The sequence below is a fragment of the Rhinolophus hipposideros genome (assembly GCF_964194185.1).
Source record: "Rhinolophus hipposideros genome assembly, chromosome: 12".
In the NCBI taxonomy this organism is placed as follows: Eukaryota; Metazoa; Chordata; class Mammalia; order Chiroptera; family Rhinolophidae; genus Rhinolophus; species Rhinolophus hipposideros.
The window spans coordinates 38,924,577-38,949,103 of record NC_138058.1 but is presented as its reverse complement, the minus strand read 5'-3'; the positions used below and the strand labels follow the sequence as shown (position 1 = coordinate 38,949,103).

General features: G+C 42.3%; 1 protein-coding gene across 5 annotated transcripts in view; it reads left to right on the top strand.

Moving 5' to 3' along the window:
• Positions 1 to 24,527, top strand: part of EML6 (EMAP like 6) — a 233,785-nt gene that overhangs the window by 191,921 nt on the left and 17,337 nt on the right. For 2 of the 5 annotated variants that reach the window (XM_081069322.1, XM_081069321.1), the window contains 5 exons: positions 2,025 to 2,226; positions 2,328 to 2,454; positions 18,835 to 18,913; positions 21,464 to 21,593; positions 23,466 to 23,564. In XM_081069322.1, coding sequence (XP_080925448.1) covers positions 2,025 to 2,226; positions 2,328 to 2,454; positions 18,835 to 18,913; positions 21,464 to 21,593; positions 23,466 to 23,564 — 637 coding nt within the window. Of the gene's footprint in view, positions 1 to 2,024; positions 2,227 to 2,327; positions 2,455 to 16,646; positions 16,811 to 18,834; positions 18,914 to 21,375; positions 21,594 to 23,465; positions 23,565 to 24,527 lie in introns of those variants that run through there. The other 3 variants (XM_081069324.1, XM_081069323.1, XM_081069325.1) reach the window with 3 other exon arrangements.

Here is a 24,527-nt window from a genome sequence, read left to right as displayed (position 1 = left end):
TACACACAGAGAACATTTTTCACACATATGTAAAAAGTGAATGTGGGGAGAGGGTACATAGCTTTCATCAGAGCCTTAGGAATTTCTCACCTGAAAACGGTTAGCAACCAGCACTCTGGAGACATATTCCAGATTCTCCATTCTTTCAGCACTCAGTGGAAGAAGAGAGTTGTGATAGCCACTCCTGATGGGTGTAAGAGAAGTGCACGATTAAGCATGGTGACCCAGAAAGACAGCTCATCCAATTGGCTCTGCCATGTCTTCAGGAGGTTCCTTCCATGAGCCCTAAGAGAACCACCAAACATCCCTGCCAGCCTCTTCCTCTTGGGGGAGCAGCTGGTTTCCTGGAACTTTCTAATAACTGTGAATTCTCTTCATCGTTCCGTAGAGCAGTGATCTTGCTTCCTATTCTGAGAATCGTGAATCACCCTTTGCTAGAACAATCTTGGCTTTGTTAAATAACTTGAGTGACTCAGAATTTTTCCCCTACTCACTCCTTTGTGTCACTCTCTTTTCTTCTGCAAAGAGTTTGATCACCATAGGATCTTTCTACCCCTGAACTTTTCTTTGTGGATTCTTTCTTCCATCCTGTCTAGAAACCCTGTGCCCCTAACTCTTTTACTTTCTCCTCCTCTCCAGAAACCAGCTTGCATTTGTAGCATTTATAATAGGTTGGTTCCTGCTTCCAGGAGGGAGACCAGCAGGACACATGGCTGCAGCCACTATGACTGTCCTCTTTGTTTCCATGCCCTCTGGACCTCACATGGTCACACAGTAGGTTCCCTTGGAAATCCGTATTTGGCTCTGACTATTCGCTTAGCAAGTTAATGGCTCTGGAGGGTTTCCCGAAAATGCTGCCTACCTGTTTGCTTATGCCATCTTTCTACACTCAGTGCTTGGGCAGTTGCACTCTGCTGTCAGGTAGGGGTCAGCGAAATGCAAAGATCTCTCTACCAAGAGTATTTTAAAGTCACTCTCCTGCACCTGTCTCCTGCTGCGTGTCTGTGCCAGTTTCAGATTCCCCAGTGCGCCAGTCCAAAACCCTTTGGAAGCCTCTTGTCAATTACTGAATAAAATTTTCATCTGGGACACTGATGGCCCTCTCATGACCTCAGAAAGCATATGTGGCTTCCCACATTGCTTAAGGTATTCCCTGGGAGTTGCTGAGAGGATGGAAAAACTCTCCTTGTTCAAATGGTTCCCACCAGAGCTGTTTTTGCCAGGCGGTAGCTCATGAGTCAGAAATGGAAGCTGGCTTCTGGTGCCAGCTTCAGCTCCCCACCACTTGTCAGGACTGCCCAGAGTGAGTCGCTGACTGACTTTACTCTCATCCTTCTCCACGTGGGGACAAACGTGGTGTGGCCTAAGTGCACCGCTCTGAAGAGCTTGCAGTAATTTGCTAATAAATTGGGTCCTATTTATTTGGCTATGTTTGTTAAAAAGGAGCATGTTTTATTTTTAAATCAATTATTTTCTAGTGTTAGAAATTATTTCCAGTGTCCATGGCAGAAAATGCCGTGTATGTTTTAAATCTTACTGGAGGCCCCAGGTATAAAAAGTCCCTTGCAGTTGGATTGTAGTCTGTGCTTTGGTACAAAAACCACAGTGGGACATGACTGGGAGGACACTTCGGACCTGAAATGTCAGCCAGACTCACAATCAGGACTTTACACTAGAGACCTGTGTAGAATGCACATTTGATATCTGAGAGAAACAGAAACAAGCTTTTCATACTTCATTACACTCCCAGAAATAGTTTCTGTAGTCTAGCATTTTATTCATTCCCTCACAAACTGTTTATTGAGGATCTATGATGAGCCAGTTAACGTTTTAGGGGAAAAGAGGCCTAGCCCCTACCGTCATGGAGCTTACATTCTAGAGAAATGTAGGGGCACGGCTGCTTAAATGAGCTGTTTCTTTTGTATTCGGTAGGAGCCACTCTAAAGAATAACATGGGTGAACTAGTACAGAGACGGGAACAATGAGACACCAGATGGGGTAACTGCCAATTTCTGGCTTTACAGGGCCAGCACGCGAGATTCAAGAAATATGTGGGGCACAGCGCACATGTCACCAACGTGAGATGGCTGCACAACGACTCTGTGCTGCTCACGGTAGGCGGCGCTGACACCGCCTTGATGATCTGGACGAGGGAGTTTGTGGGGACCCAGGAGAGCAAGCTAGTGGACAGTGAGGAGTCAGACACTGACGCAGAAGAGGATGGAGGTGAGCCCCAACTGCACCTGCTTCCACACACCCCCACCCCCCCCACACCCCCTGAGCCCCGGCAAACCAACTCCACTCCCCATCTCTTTCTGTTGTTTGAGGCTATGACAGTGACGTTGCCAGAGAAAAGGCCATTGATTACACCACCAAGATCTATGCCGTGAGCATCAGGGAAATGGAGGGCACCAAACCACACCAGCAAATGAAAGAAGTTTCAATGGAAGAAAGGTATGAGGTCGCCAGGTTTGTTTATGGTACCTGACAACAGGAAACTCATTTAAACCAGTGTGCGTTTTCTTTGCCCGCAACGTTGCTGCTTAAGCTAGCCCTTTATGTGAATGCACAAAGTCTTAACTTGCACACAGGCTTAAGTTCGGGAGAGTTGCCCACCACCATCACTACATGGCAAAGGGTGGGTTAGGCTTTGCCAAAGTTGTTTGTGGAATATGACTTGAATAGACATGAGATTTATTTGGACTAGGCTTCTCTTGCCCAGAGAAGATGTCGGGATAGCCAGAAAGCTGTCCTGAATGTGATGGCTGACAGGAAACCATGCTGACTAGAGAGGTAGGAGGGAGAGGAAGCTTCTAAGGTCAGGAAGGAATATTTGTGGGTTGTGAAAAATAATCTTCCATTATAACCAGTGTCTCTGTATCACTTGGTGTACGTTCTCTTACTGTGTCTTCTCCACCTGCCCAAGTTTGTTCAGGTGTGTTTGGTGATTCTAGGCCTAACCAATTGGATTTTGTTGTTTTGGATCCTCTGTGTAGAAGAAAAAGTTGCTGGTATTATTTTAGGCCTTTTGGATGTGCTATTTAAGTTATTACTGTAATTGACAAGAGAAATTGTCAAACACTTTTTAACATTTGTAAAAAAAAAAAAAACCTCCTAATTACTAATATTAATTTACCACATTCATACTAGGAAGGATACATAGTGAATAAAAACTCTAAAATCTAAAGTGAATTTCATGGATCTCAAAGATGTTTAAGAATTCCCTATGGGATCCTCATAATGACATGGGTTCAATGATCACAAGTACCCTGGTCCCATGATTCATGATTGATGAGATTCAAGTTGTTTTTTTTGCATTCAGCATACCTTTCTGCCTAATAAGTATTTAATAAATCTGATCTATCACCTTTTACTATTAGGTGGGACTTTAGATACAAAGAAAGAAACGTCATTTCCCTCTCCTGCTTCAATTTAGTGCCAGATGTTAAAAAAAGCTTGGTAAATGGTAGGTGTGCTACAGGCAAGAAGATTGAATCCAATGCAAAAAAATCCTAATTCATTCCTAGCATCTTTTTTAGATGTTACTATGAAGGTTCAGAGTCCTCTTTTGGTTAAAAAAACAATTACAGAGATTTTTCTGTAGTAATCTGTAAATTATAGTTTATTTTGCTTGTAACATGGTTTTTTTAATGGCCTCAAAGAGGAAATAATTTTAAAGGACGTAATTCTAAGAATAAAGTAAAAAAGAAGAACCATATGCATGAATAGACCTCTCAGTTAAATCATCTCTAAAAAACATTTAGTCTAAACTAAACATTCATTGGAGGGAAAAAAAATGACCCAACCTTTCTAATTTCACATAACATTATGTAATGAGTTGACTTGTCTATTATTCCAAAGTTGTTTGTGGCTGATTTCTACGACCAGTGCTTCGTCACGCTGTGATTTAGACTGGCCACCAAGATGTAGAAATCTAAACAAATTCCTAATTCTAACCGCTACATCTGGTTTCTAACCTAAACTGTGGCTCGTCTAAACCTCTTTTGGTCCTGGTGTCTCTTTGGGCAGGTCGTTAAAAATCTCATCCCTGCTCAACTTATAAACAGGTGAGTGACGTGGAGGTAGAGAGGACCCTAAGAAGAATTTTCAATCTTAAAATCCAGAATTTTGAAGTTACCTCATCATCTTCAACACGACAGATTAGGGATTTGTCATTCACAGCATACACAGGATTGGCTTTTTTTTCTTTAATACAAAAGAAAAAAAGCCTTCATAATAGTATTTTGAGATGTAGGGGGAGTCATTTTAGTACTTCACTAGTATTTTAGAAAATAATTTGCACCACGGTGTAGTGCAGAAAATAATTTTAAGACAAATATAGGGTCTGGAGGAATAATCAAGCCTTTTCTATAGCTAGCAATGTCTTTGGTAACATAAAGAGCTTTGACAACATCAGTTCCCGCAGGGGGCTATAACCAAAGAGCAAGATGCCAGCTGCACACAGCATGCTGGGAGCAAAGCAGGACCACACCAGGAAGGGGCGAGTGGAGACATAGCAGTAAATGGTATCTGATTTAGCAGACTTCATGGATGCAAATCCTAATCAGAACCGAGAACAAGTGGTCTCCACTCAGTCATTTTAGGGGAACTTGAACGTCACAGACAGGACTGTAAACAATTCTGTACTACACAAGAGACAAATAGGTTCCAAGTAGGTCAGGGCAGGGCTTTCAGAGAATTTGTGAGAAAGCAAGATGAGAAAGGCAAAATGGGGCAGGAGCTGTTGCAGCAATAAGGATTCCTTAGTATAAGTCAGACAGACAGCCCACCTGAGTCCTCACGTAGGGTACAAAACGGATTCCATGGACTCCAGTGTCCTGGGCCTGAGAAAGAGACAGAGACAAAGAAATGCTGGGGGCCTCAGACATCAGGAGCATGGGGTCACGTAGCACCCAGGTTCTCCCTGGGAATATTCAGGACTGTCAACCATGACACTGGTCTCTGACTACTTCATGCCCTGCTGATGCAAGAGGCACAGGCTCTCCCTGACCTTCTGTTTATTGTTCCTTCTTGTGTATACCTGCCGATACCTGCCTGTACCTAGGTGCCTTTTCTAAACAACTGGGCCAAGGCATGCACCAGTAAGACTAACGGGAGACAAATACACAAGGACCACAAGAGATACGAGTTTGGAACACCCATGCAGTGCAAGAAATTATTTTGCCTCTTACCAGTGTTTCAGGCAGTTCTGCCTCTGGTTTAAATCCCTCTCCACGGGAATAAACTAACTCTTTCAAGAACTCTTTCAGAATGGAATAAACTAACTCTTTCAAGTTTGGCCTAAACTCTGTTTCAGCTGCAGCCCCAGCAAGAAAAAGAGAGGAAGTAATTTGGGGAGAACTTAATGAAGGAACTATTAACCAAGGTTCGAGCAGGATTAAGAGAAACACTAGGTATGGGGCAGCTCCTTGGGGATAGCAACAGCTGGAAGCCGTCACCCTGCCTGGGTCTGAAAGGACAAGGGGAAAAAGCTGTTGCCAGATGTAGAGAACATAGCTGTAGAAGTGGACCACCTTATGGGAGCTGAGCCCTGAGGGACAGGGTTGCAGGTAATAACCTGAGTCCCTGCAAGGAGTTATCAGGGGAACAAATGCTCGATTGCAGTCTCCCCTCACCCTGTCCTCTGGTGCCTCTCTTGAGCTGCATCCAGCCAGAGGCTGAAGGGTGAAAGTCCATTGATGCAGTCCACAAAGGCCAGCCTGGAGGGCACAGAACAGGAGTAGGGTGGAGAGTAGATATGGGTGGGCACGTGGGAAATATCCAACTCATTCTCATTTCATGTTTTTTTCTAGTGGAAACTGGTGTTATTATCACAGAAAAGAACGTCAGGCCATTTTAATGTTTAATAGTAGTTGCTATCACTTGTAAATGCTTCTGAATATATACAGGTATGTAATAGTAATATTATGACAGTGTATATACAGGCAATTAAAGTTACAGCAATATTTACAATAGCCAAAATATGGAAGCAACCCAAATGTCCGTCAATAGACAATTGGATAAAGAAATTGTGGTACATATATGTAATAGACTATTACTCACTCATAATAGAAAATGAAATCTTACCATTGACAACAACATGGATGGACCTAGAGGATATTATGCTAAGTGAAAGAAGTCAGGCTAAGAAAGACAAAACCATATAATCTCACGTGGAATCTAAAGAACAAAATAAATCAAAAAACAGACTCATAGATACAGAGAACAAACAGATGGTTGCCAAAGGGAAGGGAGGTTGGGGAATTGGGTGAAAAAGGTGAAGGGATTAAGAAATACAAATTAATAGTTACAAAATAGTCATGAGGATGTAAAATAAAGTACAGCATAGAGAATACAGTCAATAATGTTGTAACGACTATGTATATAGTGCCAGGTGAGTACTAGACTAATCGGGGGGATCACTGCATTAATTATATAAATGTCTAACCACTATGCTGTAACTAATATAAAATAGTATTGAATGCTAACTGTAACTGAAAAAAAAAATTAACTTAAAAAAAAAGATGCCGGTGAATACAGCCAAATCAATATAAAGAATCGTTAGAGACACTTGAAACTTTACCCAGTTGAAGTGGAGGTTTTGATGAGCCATAGCTTTTACACCACTGTCATAAGAATCATTATAAAAGACACTACTGCACTAAGAATTACGTTTTTAAAATTGAAATCATATTTACATTACATGTTGATATTCCCAAATATTTTTAAAAATAATTTTTAAACATTTTTGGCCTGTCTCCAGAGGTTTATACTTTCACATTAATAAAACAAAACAAAAAAAACCAGAAATTAGAAACTTACGATAGACCTGTTTAGTGCCAATATCCAATTTTTTGAATCGATCAAATTATCATGCAAACGAATTTTGCATTCTGTGTTAACTGCATGATCACCACAGAGGTGATTCACAACGGCACATTTTTAAAAATTTATAGATAGGATCTATAACAATAATGTCTCCAAGTGTGGACTGTAGTCTTTCATTAAAATCCAAAGAGTGGGCTAACCATTAGTCTTTCTAGTTGGACTTGGTGTGGCCATGGATCATCATTTATTTTTAAATGTCTCTACTGTTTGACACAGTTGTCTCCATCACCTCCTCACTGAACTGCTTAGATTAGCCATCTGCATGGGGAATGATAATGACATTTTTTTTAAATTAATTTTATTGGGGTGACAATTGTTAGTAAATTTACATAGATTTCAGGTGTACAATTCTGTATTACATCGTCTATAAATCCCATTGTGTGTTCACCACCCAGAGTCAGTTCTCCTTCCATCACCATATATTTGATCCCCTTTACCCTCATCACCCACCCCCCACCCCCTTACCCTCTGGTAACCACTAAATTATTGTCTGTGTCTATGAGTTTTTGTTTCTCATTTGTTTGTCTTGTTCTTTTTGGTTTATATACCACATATCAGTGAAATCATAGGGTTCTCTGCTTTTTCTGTCTGACTTATTTCACTTAGCATTATTCTCTCGAGATCCATCCATGTTGTCACAAATGTTCCTATATCATCTTTCCTTAACGCCGAATAGTATTCCATTGTGTATATGTACCACAACTTCTTTATCCATTCATCTATCGAAGGACATTTTGGTTGTTTCCATGTCTTGGCCACCGTAAACAAAGCTGCAATGAACATTGGCGTACACGTGTCTCTATAGAGAAATGCTTTTATATTTTTGGGGTAGATACCCAGGAGAGCGATTGCTGGGTCATATGGTAATTCTATTCGTAATTTCTTGAGGAACCTCCACACTGCCTTCCATAGCGGCTGCACCAGTCTGCATTCCCACCAACAGTGTATGAGAGTTCCTTTTTCTCCACAGCCTCTCCAACACTTGTTACTATTTGTTTTGTTGATGAAAGCCATTCTGACTGGGGTGAGGTGATATCTCATTGTGGTTTTCATTTGCATTTCTCTGATGATTAGCGATGTTGAGCATTTTTTCATATGTCTATTTGCCATTTGTATATCCTCTTTGGAGAAATGTCTCTTCAGGTCCTCTGTCCATTTTTCAATTGGGTTGTTTGTTTTTTTGTTGTTGAGTGATAATGACATTTTTATTTGATATATTCGATTAGAACCTGGACCTGGAGCCTGTGTTCAGGGGAAAACCTAAGTTCTTAATGACCAGATACAAAATAAATACAAATGGAACTATTTTTATGGAAATTGACATATAAATACTCACTAACTTTTGTTTTTCTAAGTGGCTGCAATAGTTAGCTCAAAGATTGTTTACCCAGTGCACCTGACTCAGCAGTCTATATTTTTTCAAGGTCCTTTATTAACAAGTGCTCAGGCTTGCAGCTTTTGGCTATCTGTACAGGGATGAATAATAGAATGTAGGACTTAACCCTTTCTGTTTCTACACCATCTTTATAACATTATTTTACTTATTATAGCATTTTCCACCTTTTACTAAAAGAAGAAGTTCAACCCCTCCCCGGCACCCCGTCTGCTCATCACAGAAGCTGCATAGCTTAGGGCCACAACTCAAAATTCCAAACTGAGCGATGCATATTTTTTCCTTAGAAAGCCTTTGGTCTTGCTGCTAGCCTCTCCTGCTTATCTCAGATAGGGAAGGCCATCTCTCTCTTAAAAAAAAAAAAAAAAAAGTCTGAAGTTGAAAAGTTAGGTTTTAACCCTTAAATTGTAGTGTCTTAGCACAAGTTTAGTGTAGTTTGATTATGAATAATCAATAAATGTAGAAATTATGATATTTATAGTTTTAGTCATCAGTTTATTGGGTATATTTGGTCTAGATATTCAGCAGTTTTACCTGACTATGTAACATGTACACAACCATCTTCTGGAAAGAAGTTTCAAGAAATAATTCTTTTATACACTTGTATCAATCAAGCTTTGTGTCTTAATTAAATACTATTTGTTTTCCAAAAAGGGGATCCCTAATACAACTAGAAAATAATTTTTTTTGTCTTCGGAATATCATCTTTAATGGTTTTTTCCTAAATGCCAGAGTTACAAGGTCCAGCTGCCTATAAGGGGAAATATTTAGTGCATGTATTTTAAAGCAGAAATCTTCACAGTTAAATTTTTTTGTTCGAAATAAGTCTCCATTTTGGCCATTTTTAAAGCAAGGTTTAGTTAGCAATACAGTTTTATACTAACTTTGTTATTACCATTACATCCCCAACATTTGAACTCTTTGGCATCTTCAATTCCCTTTCTTTTTTAGTTTTGGAATCTCTGACTTTTACAAAAAGTGTTAGCTCAGTGAGAGTCAAAGGAAAACTCAGCTCCCTTGGATTTTCTCTTTCTTTTTTTAAATTAAAATTTATTGGGATGACAATGGTCAATAAAACTTCATAGGTTTCAAGTGTACATTTCTATAATACATCATATATATTGCATTATGTGTTCACCCAGAGTCAGTTCTCCATCCATCACCGCATATTTAATGCAGCCCCTTTACCTTCTTCTACCACCCCCACTAAACTGTTGTCTGTGTCTATGAGTTTTTGTTTCTTTGTTTGTCTTGTTCCTTTGTTGCTTTCAGTTTTATATCCCACATATGAGTGAAATCATATGATTCTCAACTTTTTCTGTCTGACTTATTTCACTTAGCATGATAATCTCAGGATCCATCCATGTTGTCGCAAATGGCAATATTTAATCTTTTCTTATGGCAGAATAGTATTCCATTATGTATATATACACCACATTTTCTTTATCCAATCATCTATTGATGGACACTTCGGTTGTTTCCATGTCTTGGCCACCATAAATAATGCTTCAATGAACTTCGGAGTACATATATCTTTATGGATAAATGTTTTCAGAATTTTTCGGGTAAATACCCAGGGAGAGGGATTGCTGGATCATATGGTAACTCTATTCTTAATTTTTTGAGGACCCTCCGTACTGTTTTCCATAATGGCTGTACCAATTTGCATTCCCACCAAAGGTGTATGAGGGTTTCTTTTTCTCCAGAGCCTTTCCAACACTTGTTATTATTTGTCTTGGATTTCCTCTTACACCTAAAACCTCTGTAGGTATCCAGTATTTATCTGGAAAATGGCTGGGTGCATCTGGCAATAGTTTGCATTTGGCATTAATCTCACTTCTAACCCCAATCTACTTGGTCATCACAATAGGACAGTGATATGAATGATGGAAAGATGACAGTACAAAAGTTAGACATAGTAACGTTTCTTTAGTATTAGATTATATGGAAAACTATAGATATGGTTACACAGGCAGGAGCCGACAGCATTTCTTCAGGCAGTGTTATGATTTTCTAAATCTCCAGAGTGCCCAAGTGAAATAGACAATGGCAGTCCCCTCATGTCTGAATTCACAGGTCCTCACTCTAAATTACCTCAAAATTCGACTCTAGCAAGCATTTGCGTTTTCCAAACTTCTTAAATTGTGTTTTATGGCTATATCAGGAAGGCTTTAAAATTTATTTTCTCCTACTATCTCATATCCTTTTTGAATCAATTTGTACAGCTTTTGAACTTAAGCAGAAGGAAAAGTCCTGTAAAGAAAACTGTGCACCATGGGTTTATAAAGAAATGTTATGGGGTTTTGTTTGTTTGTGTGATGCAGCTCGCAAATTAATAGCCTTCTTCAATCCTTAAAGTGTAATCCTTAAATCGTTCCCCTTAAAAGTGTAGGAAAGGTTTCATATTTGTTCTTAAATACGAGCATCAAGATATTTAAGGTTCCATGGGGTTGTCAGCTTTGTCTGTGAGACTCAGCTCCTTGGGTGTGGCCACTGTGTCTGTCATGGTTACCAATGGTTACCACCACGTGCCTAATAGTGTCTTGCACAAAGTACATGGTAAACAAATATTTCTGGAATGAATAGATGAATGGGTGGATTTACTTAGCCTGCTTCTCTTAATATTTAAATAAATTAATCTGTCTTCAGAAGGGTCTACAAATCCATTCTTTGTCAACAATTTTTACCTTCATTTTGTTGGCACCTTTGGGTGGCCTTCTCTTTGTGGGGAATGGTGTGACTCCATGTACAATCTGGTGATGCCCCAACTGACCATAGTACTACTCTTGGTTAAATGATTTTTAATCTTCATACTATCTGTCCATTGGGAATTAAAGTCTTTATTTGATTTAAATCTATATTTAAATACCCAAGGCAAAAAGACCTAGAACTGAAAATGAAATTTTGTGTTATTGTAGCCATTGCACCTATTTTTACATACAAAGCTGCTTTGTCTTTTGTCGGCAGGTTTGCAGTGAAACAAAGAACTTGCTCACACGTGGCAGTGTAAAAATATGGAAAAGAGCTAGATCGCTGTCCCAGAATTGAAACAAACCGCCATCCATACAGCTAATCCCAGTAGTTGTTCTAAATGTTTATGCTAAGTTTAGGGATAGAAATCTGTTGGGAGGACCTGCCGCCAATTTGTTTTAAAACAATGCTTTATTTAATCAGTAAATTCACATTTCAAGTTTGTTTGAGGCAGGAGGAGCATGAGGAAGTGAACAATGCTCCCCTCCTTGGTGATACTAACGAATGAACGGCCCAGCTCTCCTAGCGCTTTGCTCAGCTCCACAGGCCTGACAGAGGCTCCTTGTCTTCACTGATCAATGCTTAGCTGCTTTGTGAGCTCGTATTGTAAGAGTTGCTAGAAACTGACAATCTTACTAGCCGGTGCTGCTGAATTTACCAGACTGAGATCTGTGAAAACTGCTACATCCTATCTTGACACTTGGTCCAGGAAATAGGGAGGAACCTCATTCTGCATTTCTATCCCTTTTGTGATGATCGAATGACCTTATGTGGCCTACGGGTTAGTGCAGAGACGTGCAGTTGCATATGTGTGGCATATAAGCGAAGCTCGGAGCTCACCCTGGGAGAGGGACTGCACATGCGTGAGAGGAGTGAGTGAATAAGGCAGTGTCCCCGCTCCTCCAGAGCGTTTCTCGCTATGCTGAATTCTCCTTCCTTGCGTCCCTTGATTCAGTGAGAATTCTACACTCTGAGAATTCTAGCTTCTCTGAGCAGATAGAGGTAGCAAGTTTTCTGTTCTTTAACAAGATGGAAGGAACTGAAGTTACAATATCTATTAAACCCTGAAACACTGAAATTATTTTAAAGGCCTATTGTTTAGCTATGTAAATCCACTGAAAGCTGAATAGTTGGGTTTTTTTTAAACAAGAGCTTTTAATGCTACTATCATAAACACTTTTTTAAAATTAAAATCTCTGGATTTTCTGTATTGTTTGAAGAAAGTAATGAAGTCTAGATAATGGATAATTTTAGGACTGAAACCTGCCATTCATTAGAGAATAGTTTGCTTGCTTTTTATCACAAAGAATGTGCCAGGGCATAAAAATTCAGAGGTAAAGTGGTATAAAATGATTTTTTAAAAGATTAATATACCTAGGAAATCATACTCCTACAGTGTAATCAGTTGACTCATACCCACTCCCTCATGGAGCTCACATTACAGATAGGTAAGTGCTTTTTATCCAAAGGGGACGTCTCTTAGAAGACAGTGGCAGAGTTAAGTCCAATTATTTTCATCAAGTTTCTGAATATCTCTCAGATCTCCATTTGGAGGGAATGGATGTTACCAAGGTCATTTACCCTGCCTCCTTCTACTGTTGTGTGGTCGTGATGTGGTAACTGAGGAGACGATTGCAGAAACAATTGTTAGGGTGCACGATTTTTGCCCCTTGAGACAATGTTAGTGGGTACAAGGTGTGGTGGATTAGGGTGATTTTGTGGGTGTGTTTAAAGTATATTGGCATGCTTTTTAACCAGCCCCACCCACTCCTTTGAATTTCGTGTCATGCTCTGCCATCTTCTACCCCTCCCTGTTCCTGTCATTGAACAACTTCCTGTCTCTGAGGAATTCAGCCAGTGGCCATAATACGATCGACTTCAGCTCCTGCCATGCTATGGGTTCCATCGTTACCCGTGGTGCCTCTCTCCCTCTGCGACGTAACTTTCTCTCCTCTAGATTTCTCATTCTCAGTACACCTGATTTCCATCCTCATTAAGACATCCAGTGCCTAGACATTTCCATTTTTTCTAGCTCCCTCCTGGCCTCACTATTTTTGCCTGCCTAAGTGTCACTCTTCCAGGCCTCTTGGCTCTTCACCCGTGTGTCTCCTACAACCCATCTCTCTACATTTCTGATTAGAAAATTCATCAGTATAGATTGCTCTCACCGGAGTCTGTGTTACTAGCTGCACTTACGCCCTCTTTGCTGTTCATTCACTTTCATTCTTGTCTTTAGTTGGCTACCTCTGCCACCCTTTTAGCAGTCAGAAAAAATTTTGCCCCCTCCTCAACCTTCTGCCCAAACCCTACCCCCTCTACTCCTGGCAGATGACTTTTCTAACCTCCTTCCCTGAGAAAACAGAAGCCATTTGGGCATGAACTGTATCTTGGTCCTTCTTTCTCTCTCCTCTCTTGCTTCCCAGCCTCCACCTCACATAAACAAATTTACTTTCTTTCTTCTCTTCTCAGAGGAAGTGAGTCCTTCCTCCTATTCCAGGCTGGTCCCTTAGATGGTGCTTGGACCTCAGCCTCGTGCTCCCTCATCATCTCTCCTGTATCACTCCCCCTTAGCTGGATCCATGTCTTCAGCCAAGAAATACATTCTAGTCCTCCCCATCTCCACCCAGCTCTCTTCAAGGAAAAATAATTCTTTGACTTATACACTTACACTCATATTCCCATCCTCACCTTCCCTCCCCTTTTCCCTTCTCATCCAGACTTTACCAAGTCTCTCTTTCATTCTCTAGCCCATTCCATCTTGCTTCTGTCCCTGCCATTCTGCTCACATGGTAACTTTCTAATTCCCAAATCCAAACCACTCTCCTCTAGAAGAACTGTTTCTTCTAGAGTAGCATTGTCCAATAGAATATAGTGCATGCCACATATGTGATTTTTCTAGTAGCCCCACTAAAAAAGTAAAAAGAGATGGTGAATTTAACTTTAATAATGCATTTTATTTAACCCAATATATTTAAAAATTATTAATGAATTGTTTTATATTCTTTTTAAAAATTATTTTTACTAGGTCTTCAAAATCTGGTGTGTATTTTCCAATTGTAGTACATCTTAATTTGGAGTGGCCCAGTGGTCACATACTGGACAGTGAAGTTACAGACATTCTTCTCTCACTTACCTGTTGGAAATGGTCTCTCTTGGTCCTCCTCCTGCCTCTCCAACCATTTCTTCTCAGTGTCCCATCTCTGCCTCCTCTTCCAGCACCCCCACATGCTGTTCCTCAGGATTTCACCTTTGGCCATCCTCTATTTTTACCCTACACCCTCTCCCCAATTAATTTCATATATTCCACCCACTGGGGATGATTCTCAAGGTCGTATGTCTGAGTCCCACTTCTCAGCTGAACTTCCAACTAGTGTAGCCAACCCACAGATAGCCAAAGTTTGACAACATCAAAGCTGAATTCATCATCTTTTGTCTCAGTCAGGGATGCTACCTACCACCCACCCAGATGCCCAAATACAAAACGGATTTTCCACTTGAATAGTTCTTCCTCCTTCGTTCACTAGAGCTAATCGATTACAAAGGGCTTGAAGTCTGCTTCACCAATATTTCACTTGTTTCCTTCTCCACAACCATTGCATTAGTCCAGATCCTCACCATCCCTGCCCTTGGATTATTGCAGTGGCCTCTTCAGTAATCTGCCCACCTCCCTCGTAATTCCCTCTACTCCGTCCTTTGTGACCTCAATTTTTTACACCAATAAAGTGATATTCACCTAAAATGTCCACGTCAGGAACTATATCTCCCCAACAGGGCTGTGTTATATAGCCTTCAGTCAACAGCGTTTTTAAGGTGGCAGGCCTCTCTCAGGGCATCCCATCCCATAGTTCTCCTGCACAGCTCCCTTCCTTCTCCTCCACTTCACCACTGAGCAGCTCTAGAGATGGTTGTGGAATACAATGAACAGAATCCAGTTTCTTTTGTTTTAATAATAGAGAACCCCCAGGACTTGGACGACTTTACCTAAACCTGGCTTTTCCTAGAACACATTGGTTCTCTCTCTCTCTCTCTCTCTCTCTCTCTCTCTCTCTCTCTCTCTCTCTCTTTCTCTCTCGCTCGCTTACTCGCTCGCTCTCTCTTTCTCTCTCTCTGAAAATCTGATTAAAGCATGCCTGCTTTCCCCCTGAAAAATGCAAATGTGCAAACACAATTTGGCATGAGTGTCACAGGGTTCTCTGAGTCCATGAGGTGACAGATCTTGTTTGAGAACAATTCTAAAACAGTCTTCAGATCACTTGCTCATCTCACCTAAAACTTGGATCAAGAGGAGCTTGGTTTCCCAAGACATTTTGAAAATTCTTGGAGCATTTAATGGCACATTTTGGAATCTGCAGAAAGCTGCATTTCCTTCAGGGACACATTGAACATTGTCTGACAACACTAAAAACAATTTCAAACTTGCATTTGTTGGCTAAATGTAGCTGAGTTTCTCCATACCCACACCTTTATAGAAGCTTCTTGGAATGACTTGGTTTCTCACCTGCTTTCCAAGCCTTACTCACGAGTTGGCGGTCACACTGAACTCATCTGGGGTTGTGACTCATTTTCCTAACCTCCTCAGTAATTTCGGAAGCTTCTGCAGGAGCCTTGGCTCCTGTATATCTATTGCAGGAGCTTCTATTGCATATCTCAGGTCATTGTGTGCTCTGCTCCACCCCTTACTCTGCCAGCCCAGCACCCCAGAAAAAAAGCAAAGAGGGGCAAATACCTGGGCACTGGCCACCCTTGGGGGCCTTTTTGTGAGGTGAGGACCTGAGTCAGAGTAACACTCCACACATCTGCAAGAGAGTCTAAGCTTTCTCTTCAGCAGCCTAGCTGCTGGGCAATGGGATGACAGCAGGGATTGAGCTTCCATGGTCCTTCCTTGCCCACAGAATGTGCATGAGGTAGTGATTCTACCCACAGATGTGGGGAAGGTCTTCAGCAGCCTGCACCCCAGCACTGGGCAAGAATAGTGCTGCCTCGTTACTTAATACCCAGTCACATGCTTAATTTCACAGGCCTCTCTTTGGGTTTCCTGTCCCTACCCTCTCTTCCTTGGCAAAGCTTCTCTCCTTCTCTCTTCACTCAAGCCTGTCCATCATCCTCTCTCCTGATTATGCAATTTGTGTGCTGTCTTGCCAGGCTCCCTCCTTAAATTTCTTGCCCAATGCAAACTCTCTTGCTCCTTTGTTTCCCTGAGTGTCTTCAAAGCCCCACTTGCCCCCAGGAAGCCCCTTTGTGTCTCTGCTCCTTCCACCTCCAATCCCCACCTCTTCACTTTCCCAGCTCTTAACCTTTCTGAATCTGCCTGCCAACTCCCAGTTGCATTCACTGCCATCCTTGCTCTCCTCCCATCCTGTGTGCCAGCAGGGAACAACCAGCTAAAAAGAGTTTATTGAACTGAAATGTGAGTGAATGTTCTCATACCCTCTACTCTTTCCCACCTCTGCAAAGTGGATTTAGATCCACTGAAAAATGCTAAACTGTCAGCCTTTGGCTGTGTTTGAAATGTTTGGCAGTCCCTCCCATGTCTGATGTTATGAACACTGTTTCTAGATGCCTGGAAAGAAGCCTTTAATGCTTGTATTGTGTTTTAACTTGCTTTCCTTTGGAGGCAGGGAATTGTCAAGTAAGTATCACAGCGCTGTGCAGACACCCAGGTGTTTGATGAGCACCCAGCACTAAGTGTATGTGCAGAATCCACGACTGCGAAGGGTTCTGACTTAACAATTTAGCCAAATATTCCACCATGCAGGTTTCTTCCTTTACCCCTCTCATCTTCAGTTTTGAAGCAATACAGCTATAAACATATGCTTGTGAAATACGAAAGAAACATTCTAAGATTGCTTTACTTTTCAGTTTTTAACTGAAAATCCAGGTGAAAGAAAACCCATCAATTGCCTCTATGTATATATATACAATCGCGTATATATATTAATACACAGTGTCTGTGCTTGTATGCATATTTTACATACACTGTATAATATGTGGCATATTATACAACCTGTGTGGACCCTGACAACAAGCCGTGCGTTTAATCTCAAATTCTGCATTATGAACCATGCTAAGTCGTAGCGTCCCCTTGCTCCCATCTCAGACCTTGGCTTGCTTTTGTCATACACTTAAACATTCTTAGGTGAAAGGAGAAACCCACGGATTTCATCTGAAAGTCCCACTAAAACAGAAGAAAGAGCAGATGTCCTGGGAAGCGATAATTAATGTGAAGGAAGTGTCTAATTGTGAGAACTGGCACCCCCCACCTCCCGGTTTTGCTCAATTTGGCAGCGATGACGTCAGCCGGGGGTGTCATTTTGCAGAGAAGTGTTCTTTACCCATTCTTCGGTGGTGATTATAATACCATTTGGTCCAATGATCACTTATGATTACATAACATGTTTTGATTGAAGAGTTTCTGAGAAAATAAAGGTACCTTGTTTTAACCCAGCACAAAAATGCAAACCGTTCCAGCAGGCGAGCTCGCCTACCAAGAAACACTGGGAATTATTAGGCTAAATTATGAGTTGAACTTCATTCAGAAACAAAGCATCCATTGTGCATATCTCCCAGAGATATCCAGGAGGATGTGATTGTTTTTCTGACAACAAGTTTCTCCCCAGCACACTCTAAAATAAGCAGAGTCCCCAGGCGCATTTGCAGAGTCTCGGAGAGTGTGTGGGAAGCATTGACAAGGCTTCCTTTTTTCTCCCTATTCTGTAGGCGCTTTAGTGCAGAGTTTGCCCAGAGACGCCAGGGTATGAGTTTTCTGAATTTGTAGACTGGTGCACTCTTTCATTTCTGTTTTAGTTCTTTCTGGCATGCTCGGGAAGCATGGTTTGTGCCACACAGGAATGTCTGTTCACTTGGAAAATGCTTGTGCATGAATGAGGTGCTTGCTAATACGGCTCTAAATGGTACTAAGTTTCTCACTTGGCTTTGTTTGCTGCTTACAAGGGGATCCAGGTAATCCTTTCTCTTTGCATAGCCAAGAGCACTAACTAATGGATTTGGAACGTGCAGCAGAGGCGGGGGCAGGTCTCCCCTCCCCATCCCCGGTTTCCTAAACTCACAGAAGTTAAATTAAGGAAACCCCATGTTACCCCAAATTGGCAGTCTCATATAAGAATCTGTGAAGGCTTATCCATTGTAAAAATCTCTTAATTAAATTTCAAGGCCCAGATCTCTCCAACTGAGAAGGCAAAGCAGCCTTCGGTATAATGGCAGCAGTTTAACATCAATCATAACCCTGACGGAGAGCAGAGTGCAGCTCGGGAGTCCTTTGCTTCCTACTGTCCCTTTTGTGTAGCGAGAATGACCTGAATACATGGCTGTCAGGGCCCGTTCCCAAGCCTGGCTTGTAAGTCCGACTCCCCACCATGACATAATCTTTCACCACCTAATTCTAAACAATGTTGACAAGCACAGCCTCTTCCTTCTCAGGCTTAGGCTCGTCTTTGATTTGAAAATCAGCCCTTCTGGTTCTTGTGTTCTCCCAGGAGGGAGGAACGGATCCCTGACTACCATGGCTTAGGGATAGGGAAGCCCACCTCAGTGCCTGTGAATCCAGGCCCCATCATGCAGGACAATTAATGTCAGAAGCTCCTTTCTGGCGGGAGGGTGGGAGGGTTGGGGGCACCGGAGGGGGGGGAGGGGCAGGACAGAACAAACTCAGGTGGAGGGTCCTCTAAGTGGGGAGAAGAGAGAGAGAGAGAAGCCGGGCACTGGCCTTAGCTGACTGCACCACACAAGCAACCTTGCTGACTTTTGTTCAACACTATGCTTCTTTTGGCCACTCTCTGTTCCAGACCACCTGTTAGCAGAGCAGCTCCCCAGCCTGAGAAACTCCAGAAGAACAACGTCACCAAAAAAAAGAAACTGGTTGAGGTGAGGAGGTTAAAGTGTTTTGCTTTTCATCTGACTGATGTCCTTAGACCCAGTGGACATCACTGTCTGCCTGTCCCACATATACCTTCAAGTGAACCAGCATGGATCCTGTGGCTCCCTCATTCCCTCTCCCTTCTACATGGTATTGTGTCCCCCATTCCAGTGACCAGAACCATATCCACTGGGTCACATTCCTTCCGCCCTGCCACTGGGTCCTATCAGTACTGACTCAGAAATCCCCCATGTCCCTCAGACCTGGCTCCTTTTTCCTATTCCTAGTACCACTCAGGGAGAGGAAGGGGGGAAGGGGGAGAACATGGTCTTATTCACTGTCTCTAATGTTGTTTGAGCACTTACTGTGTGCTGGGTACTATGCTACATACTTCCCATGAAGTATTTCATTCACAACCTATGACGTAGGTACTGTTATTGTTTCCATCTTGCAAACGAGGACACTCGCTCAAGGAAGTTAAGCGACTTGTTAGGTCCTATGCCCAAGATCACCAAGCCAGTAAGTGAAGAGGGATGTAATTTGATTGTTGAAACTTGAGGATTGCAGCTCTGCAAACCTGCTGTTTTTGAAAAGAGGCCTCCTAACTGTTCTTCCTGCCTTCAGACTCTCCCATCCCTCTCTGATACATGCCTTGCTGCCCATAGAGTTAGCGCTTTATATGTAACTCTTTGCGCCTCACCTCAGTGTTAAGACCCAAGATTCCCACATTGCTGGTGGGATTCAAGGTCATGGTTTCAAAACTTAACCCAGGAGCTACCTTCCAAGCTCATCTCCTGTGATTCTCCACCACAACTCAAATCTCCAACCTCAAACACATTACTTAATGGTTTCTGAAGTTGCCTTGGACTTTCAAGCCCCGATGTTTTCATTCCTTTTGATGAGAAGCTCCTCCTCTTCCCACCCCACACCCTGGTCCTTCCAACCCATTTTCTAGCATCTTCTCTGGGCAGTCGTCCCGGATGCACTTCACCCTAAATCCTCCTGCACTCTCCCCACAACTTCCTCTCCACAGTCCTTGTCATACGCTTTGCTGCCATATTTCTTCCGTCTCCCTTCCTAGGCTGTGAACTCACTGAGGCCAGAAAAATCCATCTTCATTTTTTTTTTTTAATTAAGAAAGGTGGATTTATTGAGGGAATTTCTCATGGAACACAGCATAGGTCAGGAAATGCAGCTGAGTTTCAGGGAAGACAAGATCCAGGATCTAAAAAGCCATTATAAACCAAGATGGTGCCTTTTTTTGCCCAACGGGGCCTTGTATGTGTCTGATGCATTCTCCTTTTTCTCTGCGAGCTTTTTGAACTACTTTGGTAGACTATGGTTGTTACCCAGCACCTGAGTTTATAGCTCCTCTGTTAATCAGACAACCAGGACTACCATTGACCCCAGTTCTAAATTCCTAAGAGAAACTATGTGATTGGCTCAGCTTGTGTCAGCTGTCCACTAGGACTGCGGGGGGGGGGGGGGAGGTGGTCACATATTATACACACAGTTTCCGGGAAACACGTGAGGGTGAGAGGTGGGGGTCGGGGGGAGACTGATGCATAGGCAGACACTCAGTAAATTGAAAGGAGGAGAAGGATTTTCCAGGTGAAAGATATTTTTAAAAGCAAAATCATAAAGATAGGAAAATTCATGATATGTGGGCTAAATAGACAAGTCACCTTGACCAAGGGGTATAGGAGACATGTGAATAGAAGCCGATTGTGCCAACTTGAGGAATTTGGGCTTTATCCCTTAGGCAGTGAAAGTCAGTGAAGGCTGTTGAGTAAGGAAGTGGTATGGTATTTTAGGAGAATTAATCTGATGTTTACAATTGATGATCTTTGGAGAGAGAAAAGGCAAGAATCAGGGACCCTAGAGAAAAGGGACCCACATCTTTTTAATCTTGACTCCCACCAACCAGCATAGTGCCTAGCACAGAAGTGCTGCCAACAATACATGTGTGTCAGATTGAATTAAGAACTGATCTGATTTGAATCAGCCATTGCTCTTTGTCATGGAAGACAAGACAGGAAGAAGAGAAAGACTATAAACCCAGAACAGTATCTAGTTGTTGAAAAAAATGCAAATTGTTTAGAAACTTTGTAGGGCAAGCACCCAGCAACATAATGAGCATGGCATTTTCCTCAATATTCTGCTCTGCCAGGCCCAGCTGCATTTGTGGGAATCAGAGCAAATCTCCGAGCCACCATTCAGCTCACCTAAAGAGTGTCTGCCAAGGTGCAGAAAGAAAACTTCTGGGTAATCTTTATAAAGCATCAAATCCATAGACTTTGACTCACCGGGGGAGCCGGGAAGCAAACCTAGTTTATCTAGAAAACTCCCTGTAATTCTCTGTGTTAGCCTGTCCCCCTAGCATTTCAGGCAACTAAAGAAAGGGCTGCGTTTTACCCTCAGTTAGTCAAGAAGCAAAATGTTTTGAGCGAGTGGTTGGTTGTTTCTCCAGCCATGCAGTTCCCCTGAGATGTGTGGCTGTGCCCGAAGTGTGGGTTTGTTCCTCTAAGGGCCACTTTCATCTTCGTGTGGGAATGTAGGAGCTGGCTCTCAACCACGTGTTTGGCTACAGAGGATTCGACTGTCGCAATAACTTGCATTACCTGAATGACGGTGCCGACATCATCTTCCACACGGCAGCGGCTGGCGTCGTTCAGAACCTCTCCACAGGTGACTGGGCCCAGAGAAACCACCATCTGAATATGGTCTTTTATTTTAGCCCTTTTGTGCCCTTTTCTACTCTTTCGATGCCCCAAAGCTTAAGCATTCTTTTGCCTTTGGAGCTATTCCTTTTGTTTCCAAACTGGTACCATTTAGTCCTAGAAAATGCTCAGGCCCACGTGTAAAGAGTCAAAGGTGTCAAGGTCAAGAGAGGTGTCCATGATTCTGTCAGCTCCTCGGAGGCTGAGAGACGTGGAGAGAAGCCAGAAAGAGAGTGTGGGCAGTAGAGACATTCCTCACAGCTGGTAACCAAGAACAAAGCACAGGGGAATTCTTCTCATTCGTTTTTAACAGTGTTCAATATTTTAGCCACTCAGATTTTCACGTTGTATTTGATTCTTTAGCCAGATTTACAATGATAATAAGAACAATTAAACAATAAACAAAAATACCCCTACTGTCCTTTAACTATATGACTCTTAAATTAAAAAGTAGTTCAAAAAGACACACCTCAAGCAAAAAGAAGCATTCCGAAATTAATTTAACAGACATCCGTGTCTTTACCACCCGATTTAGATGTTAATATTTTGCTTTATTCATATATTAAACTTATTTTATTTCAAAATGTTATGATCCTTCCCAATTTATGTAGTTGTTCATGCATAGATTTGTAGACAGTGAATTAATCACTGGGCCCATAATGATTTCTCTCTAGGGGAGAGGAGTGCCTTGAGATTTTCTATACATGTTCTCCATTTTTCTAAGCACATATTCTCATTTTAGTAGCAATGTGCTCTTTATATGTCAATGCCATCATTCACCTCTCGGTTCTCAGGCATTTGGGTGAGCTTACAGTGGCCATTTTGGCAGTCAGCAAACCCATTTGCCACAGTAGACGATAAAGTATTTCTTGTCCTTTTTCCTACTTCCCGTGACATATGTTGAATTAGGGCTTTAAGGGCTAAAGCCATCACTTATGCCATCCAGACACCCAAGTGGATTGGCACATTGATAAATAAAGATGATTAAAAGGGATTCCCTAAGTATAGATGCTCCTTGACTTACAGTGGGGTTACGTGCCAATAAAAATCATCATAAATTAAAAATATTGTCAATCAAAAATGTTAATACACCTAACCTACCAAACCTCATAGCTTAGCCTAGCCCACCTTAAACATGCTCAGAACACTTACATTAGCCTCCAGTTGGGCAGAACCATCTGTTAACACACTGAATCCGCTGCGGAGTATCAGCTGTTTACCCTCCTGATCGCACGCCTAACTGAGAGCTGGGGCTCACTGCTGCTGCCCCAGCATCACCAGAGTCTTGTACCCGGGAAAGGACAAAGTTCAAAATTCAAAGTACGGTTTCTACTGAATGCATATTGCTTTCACATATAAAGTCAGAAAACCGTAATTTGAGCCGTCATAAGCCACGGACCTGTCTTCCCTTTCCGATGGTTAAGTGGTGCCTTTGTGGTCAGTAAAGCATCGTTTCCAGGCCCCCGTCTCACCCTGCTCAGAGGTAGCCATTGAGAAGCCATCAGTCCTGGGCCAAGGGGAGGAAGAAACATTAAACATTATCGTTTTGGACTCTGGAAGTTTCTGCACTTGGACTGTGGTCTGCATCCACACACGACAGCTGGAGAGATTGAATGGAGCGTGTGTGTATTAGATAATGGACACAGCTCTTCTCCCAGACCTAGAACAGAATATGTAAATGTAAAAAGTGATCCCTTATCTCCCCGAGGATGATTCTGAAGTAAGAATTTGGGGTGTGAGCTCTAGCTTTTATAGGACATTCCCAAAGACTCCACACGAAGCTTTCGGGTTGTCCTGAGATCTTGGGGATCGCTGCTAACCGTCCACGTCTCTCTCCCAGGGAGCCAGAGCTTCTACCTGGAACACACGGACGACATCCTCTGCCTCACAGTGAACCAGCACCCCAAGTACAGAAATGTGGTGGCCACCAGCCAGATAGGTAGGAAGGCCCTGCCACGGCCGAGGTTCTCCCAGCAGAGCGGGGACGTTGACTTCTTAGCAATTATTGGGAGAGGGAGAAAGTGGGCCACTGACATCCACACTTTCTCACTGATGTGCTGTTGACCTTCTGAGCCCTGAGAGTATCTGTGTGGCTTCAGTTGAGGCATCCAGAGATTGGTAATTCTTAGGAACCATAAAGTCAGACCAGAGCTTACTATTCCAATTCAGTGGATGCCCCCATCTCTGTGGACTTGTGAGAATAATTTTTCAGACCCCAGGTATCAAATGAAGAGCCTCACGTCTGAAGCCAGGCGGTTGTACTTGGCCAGGGTAGATTGCGTCATGTCTGCCTGGCTTTTCTGTACCCTGGGAAACTGCCAGTGACAAATGTGAATGGATTCACATTTGTCAAAAGTGTTTTTATTTTTCACTCTGTCATTTCAAAGGCAGTTTTTGCAAACATATCTTCCTGCTCGTTTTCATCGACCCCATGTCCGTTTTTAAATTTAATTTGGAACTTCCTGATGCTGGTGTTGAGTGCTTCACTATTTGACCCATGACTCGGTTTAGCTGTTGTTTTCCCATGATGCTTCCTCACTGCCATTACCCACCCAATGCAGGTGATGTCGCGGAGATCCCAGGTAAGCCTGTCCCATCGTGAGTAGTCTGAGTCTGCACAGCAAAATCATGTGGATGTATTGTGTTTGCTGATTGTATCTGGCTGAACTGCAGATACAAATCATGGACCTATGAGTTTCCTTTGTAGAAACTCCTCCATGAGTGTGTGTGTTGGGCCTAAATGCCCTTAGTCTCTGTCTCTGAAAGCCCAGCAGATATTTGCTGTTGGCTTTCACCTCTGGCCAGGTCAGGCTGTAGGTCTCTTAAGCCCGGTAATAGTAAGGCCCCTGAACACTTGTCTTAAAAAAGGCTTTTAGATGAACATAAACAGCAACTTGGCTCC